The 6,179-nt window shown below is 43.0% G+C and overlaps 1 protein-coding gene across 1 annotated transcript; it reads left to right on the top strand.

The window, feature by feature from the left end:
• The first annotated feature begins 202 nt into the window (after positions 1-202).
• Positions 203-1,426, top strand: LOC108969197 (odorant receptor 59a-like). Its single transcript, XM_018933733.1, has 2 exons — positions 203-936; positions 1,015-1,426. Exons 1-2 carry the CDS (start codon positions 203-205, stop codon positions 1,424-1,426), a joined length of 1,146 nt encoding a protein of 381 aa, XP_018789278.1.
• The last annotated feature ends 4,753 nt before the right edge of the window (positions 1,427-6,179 follow it).

The raw sequence follows: 6,179 nt of genomic DNA, 5'->3' as shown, positions 1-6,179 counted from the left end.
ATGCATTTATATTCAGCAATCAGTCATTAGCAGTGCAACACCGTTATTACATGGTCATTAAAAATTCAATGATTGCCGGGGCGTAACGGTATCAATTATGAAAGTAAATTGCCGTTAAACGCGCATATATTCGCAGCAATTAGCAAATTTCCAAGTATTTAAGGTAAGCACCTGCCTAAATGCGGCACTAAAATCTCGCAGAATGGCCTTCGAAGACGTCAAGGAAATATTTCGCTCGCATTGGACAATCTGGAAATGGATGGGTCAGGTGACCCACCCGAGGTATCCAAAATTGTACAATGCCTATTCGATACTAGTGAATATCATTTTCTCACTCGGTTATCCGGTGCATCTGGTGATTGGCCTGTTGCAAGAGAAAACGCTACAAGGATCTCTGCTGAATCTCACCATCTCCTTGCCATCCATAATTTGTGTGCTGAAGTTTTACAATACTTGGCGAAACTTTGACAAAGTGCGTCATCTGGAACAAATGTACAATACACTTTACGCGCGCTTAGATCATGCCGAAGATTTGACTTATTACCGCAAAGTCACCGCCCCCAACGCATTCAGAGTTGTGAACGCATTCAAGGTAATTTGTGTGGGCATGGCAGTCACGGCGGAGTTGACGCAGCTATATGTGGGCTTCGTTTACGGGTGGCGCCTAATGTATCCGGGTTATTTTCCATTCGATCCGCACGGCAGTACCGCCGGCTATGTAACGGCACATATATTTCAATTTATTGGCCTCCTAACGCAAATAAGTCAAAATCTGATGAGTGACACTTACGGTGCCGTCTGCCTAGCTTTGTTGGCGGGGCACACTCATTTACTTGGCCAGCGTTTGGCACGCATCGGCTATGACAAGGGTAAAACGCAAGAGCAACATAACCAGGACTTCGTGGACTTCATTGTGGACCATAATATGCTATTGAAGTGAGCTGAAATTTCGAGCAGAATCAGGAATATTTTTCTTACAATTGAATTAAAACAATTTTCTCACTACTATTTTAGCTGTCAACGCACGCTGGTCGACATAATCGGCATGGGCTTGTTTGCTCTAATAATCTCCACCAGTCTACTTTTGGCCATTGTGATAATCTACCCGATGTTCTTCGTGGACAATGCTCTGGAGTACGCCTATTACGTTTTTTTTATGATCGGCGCGCTAATGGAGGTGTTCCCCACCTGTTACTATGCCACTCACTTCGAGTACGAGTTCGAAGGCTTGACCTATAAGATCTTCTCCTGCAACTGGGTGGACCAGAATCGAGCGTTCAAGAAGAATTTGATCGTGTGCCTGGAGCAGTCGTTGAAGGCGCGTTATGTCTTCGTCGGCGGCATGTTTCGCATTAATATGCAAATATTTATCGCCATTTGCAAAGGCGCTTACTCCGTCTTTACGCTCGCTTTGAATTACAAATAATTGTGAAAAAAAGTAATCTAGTAGAAAAAGTAGAAATCAGAAATTAGAACATTATAGACATTAGCAAGTTTTACTTTTCAGCAGTGCAATAAATGTTTAATGGCTTCAGCATTAGTTTACTAGTTACCTTTTAAATCTTTCTCATGTTCGACTCCTCGCTTCGTTGTTGTAAAATAACGAGAAATTGTAGTTCCAGGCTGCTTTTACAACTTTTCTATGGGAAGAATTCTTCAATTACTAGAAGCTTAGACGTAATTTCCAAAAAACTGTGACAGTATAATGGACTGGCTTCAGTGCTTCAAGTAACGTGAATATTTTTCCAATAAGTTAATAATTCTATGAAAATACGCGCGTACTAACAGAAGGTTCTAAGACGTGAGCATACTCTTATGGTACTCACAGAGGTGATATAGTGACTGATACCTAAAGCATACTGAAATTATGGAGGAAACACTTCTCCAGCCTGCTGAATGTCAAAGAAATCATAATACCAGGGGATGGTGCACCTGATTCGCGAATCGATGACGTTAGAGGGGACGTTCCATTGCTCGACCATGCAGAAGTTCGAATAGCTAGTAGCCGTTTGAAGAACAACAAAGCGGCAGCGGTCGATGGATCGCGGAGCGAGCTATTCAAATACGGTTACGAAGAAATGATAAGGACCATTCATCATTCTTTGTATAATATGGGTGGACGAAAGCATGCCCGACGATTGGAATTTAAGTTTGCTCTGCCCAATCCAGAAAAAGCGAAACTCCACAATCTACACCAAATAATAATAAAACTCTAGGATATGGTAATTGATCCGTCAGGATTGGTAAGGACTCTCTGAGCCGAACATTGACGTAGTTCAGCGAATTAAGAAACTGCGGCTATCTTGGCTAGGTCATGTCGTTCGAATGGATGAAAACATACCAGCTCTGAGAGTATCCGAGGCAGTACGTGCCGAGGAAAGCAGAGGAAGATCTCCACTCCGTCGGAAAGACCAGTTGGAAAGGACCTGGCTTCCCTTAGAGTCTCCAATTGGCATCACCTTGCGAAAAGAAGAAGCGACTGGCACGCTTTTGTTAACTCGGCTCTAACCGCGTTCAGCTTTTTGCTGTTTTGTGGATCAAAGACAGAAGTTCTTCACTCTAAAGCCAGCTAAACTGTTTTACAGACCACTGTGAGTCTCTTCGCAAATTCCATTAACACTTTGCCTATATGATTTTTGGGCCATATCCATATATTGCATATCTTTTACATTTGTGCGCAAACTAGTTGAAGTTGGCTATCATTAGCTGCTGATACATTCGTCGCACTTGTGGTTGTAATTGTTATTGGCTGTCACATTGATGGCATCAAAGTTTTGAACTTCTGCCACTTGCACAGCAGCTGGAAAAAACGAGAAAAATGCAACTGTGGAGTATCCGATGTATCGTCAACGCGTTGATTGTCAGCCGCGCTGTTGCTGTTGTTGTTATCGCAAAAGCGTAAACTTCAAATATTCCGCACACGCTCAAGTGAGCGGCACAAATGCGGCAGCACTTGTCTGCCAGCCTGTAATCAAGGACAGCGCTGCTGCCACCCCCCCTCCTGACGCCTTGCACTCTGCGAACTGCTACTTTCACGCCCGTTGACAGCAGCTAATAGCAGCTTGCTCATAACTCCAACTTTTCCACACACGCACACACACATACTCACGCGAATTTAGCGATTTTTCATGCTTTTCTTTTGCTCAGGGCCACTTTGGTCCTCAGCCTCCGCCGCCTTAAACGGTATTTTCCTACACTTGGTATTACTTTTCCTCACAATTTTGCCTATTTCGGGGCATTCCTGCTTCCGTTGCCTTCCCATGTTTTTATTGCTTTATGCTGTTTTTTATTTTTATTGTTGTTTTTGCTACTTCATATGTGCGTGTTTTTCTCGCTGTTTGCCCATCACTTTGCTGACATTGTCGTTTTGCGTTCGTACATGTCGGGCGCCGCCGCATGTGCCAGGGTGTGTGTGTGTACGTGTGTGTTTGCGAATTTTTCATATCCTGCCTATAACAGGAAGTCACAAGGAATAAAATTGATATTAAGTTATGGCTGAAACTTTTATTATTATGCATCTATCATCGTTGCCGAGTTCAATAAGGCTCGCACGCACATGCACACACACACACACATTCAAGCGCATGCTGTGCAACACACTGTACCCCGGACCAGCTCACCAGCTTCTTTGGCGCTTGACAAACTGCTGCCGCATTGAGCCACATAAGCACTCAGAAAGTAGTAGGAAAGTAAGTTTGATGTGAATTTGTTATAACAACAATTCTCATATGCATTCTTCAGCTTTCAGTTAAAGCATAAAATGATTCTCCATTAAGCATTTCATTAAGTCAAGTCTTTTGAATTAAAAACTTTGACGCCAATTTAATCACATTCTCTATTTCAAATCATGAAAACAGCTGAGCAAAATGAGCGAACGTGAAGAGTGCAAGGGGTGAAGAAGTTAATGTCGACATGTACATATAGAGGTTTCCCTGGTGCCCTGCTCTAGATATTTCCTGCTGTCTTCTCGATCTATCAGCTGCATCCTGCGGGCATGTGTCGCCACCAGACAGTGACCACTTAGTATTCCTAACGTGTTTCTACAGTCTCTTCTATCGATTGCCAATGGGAATTTTGACGCTACACTTTCCACTGCTGCCCTGCTTCCCAAGACACTTCTGGTCCATATGCGGTACGAGATTACTGCCTTAATTGTTGCTTGGCTGTCTACGCAGATGTTGATTCTGGAATTGCCTGCAAGTGCCTTAGAGGCCGGTTCCGCGGCTTTCGCCGTAGCTGTGCAGCACCAGTGCATGAGAGAGGGAGAGATTCCCAATCTTTGCCGAGCATCTATCACTGCTGGCTTTCTTCATTCCTTCTTCCACGTTGGGCTGGAACCTCCAAAAGGAATTTTGTGCTTTCTTGTGAACACAAGCAGATTTGTTTTCTCCGTTTTCCACCTGGATAATCAATGTCGTCCGTATATGCCACTATCCTTAGTTCCTTAGCAGTTTATTCACCACTAATATCCATAGTTGCGGAGATAGCACTCCACCTTGGGGAGTACCTCTACAGACTTCCTTGGTGATTTTAGCGTCGACTCATTCTGCTCTTGTCCATCTAGAGATACAAAAGGATTCTGATCAAGCTTTGAATAACAGCTCCATCACCTATTGACTGGATACTGTTCGGAGTAGATTCTGTAAAGACGTTATTGAACGCTCCAGCAATGTGCAGGAATGCTTCAGGAGCGTATTTCTATTACTCAAGAGCCCTTTCGCTATTAAATGCCATTGTGTGGAGTGCAGTCTCTACTGATCAGCCTTTCGTATATGTGGACTGCGCCTTGGAAAAGCTTCACCGTCACTCTTGCAGGATCCTTAAAATGTTACCATAAAAATACAGTTTTGTGCAAGATAAGAAGACAATAGGAGTCTTAACTCTTCCTCAGTTTCTAAGTTATTACCTCAAACATATCATTCTATCCTCTGATACAATATCATAAAGCAAGAGATAAATATGTCAAGCGTTGTTTCCATATTTAAATCAGCTTCTATCTCTCGAATATGAATAGCTCTGAATATCTCTCGAATATGAATAGCTATTCGTTTGTGTTGTGCTTATCAGAAAAGGCATTAAGATGGCTTATTCAACAACACGTTTATGCAATAAATACCGTGGTATATTTTATTAGAAAAGCGATAACATTCCGTTGCCTTCGTTGCATGTTCCTCGTGCACATTATAAAACATTGGCAACACTCCGCTCCTCGAACTCTGCCAAATTCGTGTATTTAATTGTAAATGCAACATTATTTGCGGCACCGTTTGCCACACATGCTGCGCTAAGACTCAGCCAAGCACCTAATCAACTGTATAAATAACGGTATATGCCCGCGCAGTCAGTTTCACCGCACCGCTGGGGCAGATGGCACAGCTGTCACAACTTTTTGGCAAATTACTAACATATTAAGCGCAAATACCGCAATAGTCTCAGCAAGTGACGCTCTCCTTTGAATAGCGGTTAAAAAATAGAGTCAGCAGGGGAAAACTTTAAACCTTCGAGCAAATTTATGACCACATTAACATGAGCATTTTAATCGAATTCGCCAGCAGTAGCAGCTCCAGTGCGCCGCCCCGGTGTGCTGAGCATTGCCAAATATTCGTCCGTTCGTGTTGCATGCAACAAACAGTGCCAAATCTGTCTTACTTTCGCAACACAACAAGCCATAAGTAAGCAGCTGCTCGGCACGCTCTTATCATCTTCGCGTCCAACACCCAGCACATTTGCAATAATTAACTGTGCACTTCCAGCATTTTTGGGCAACCACTTTTTCAAGTCGATAGTGCCGGCGCTAGGCTGTTAGCGGACAGCGGGGGACGGTGACAATTGACTATGGGTATTTGCTTGCCAAGTTTGGCTTATTAAATAACCACAACATTTAAAATAACCGTATGTTTATGTAGTGTAGCAATTTGCTCAGCAAGAGGGCAACAACAACTAATGTTTGTTGGTGTCACAGCTATTTAAATAATTTCGTTTTACTTACAAAAAGTAGGTTCTAAGTGCTACTTTTTCCTTCATTCGGCATATATTTGTGGGGTGATCAAAAGAGTGGTTTGAAATCGCTCTTCGCCATCTGTTTTTACACTTTGTGCTTAAGTGGTATGTAAAACATTGCCTACATTTCGGAGCGGCCGCAATAGGTGCGATTCCATAGAATTCATCGGAACAAACAA

This window comes from Bactrocera latifrons, unplaced genomic scaffold (genome assembly GCF_001853355.1).
Source record: "Bactrocera latifrons isolate USDA-ARS-PBARC rearing strain unplaced genomic scaffold, ASM185335v1 scaffold_243, whole genome shotgun sequence".
NCBI lineage: Eukaryota > Metazoa > Arthropoda > Insecta > Diptera > Tephritidae > Bactrocera > Bactrocera latifrons.
This window is presented reverse-complemented; position numbering and strand designations above follow the sequence as displayed.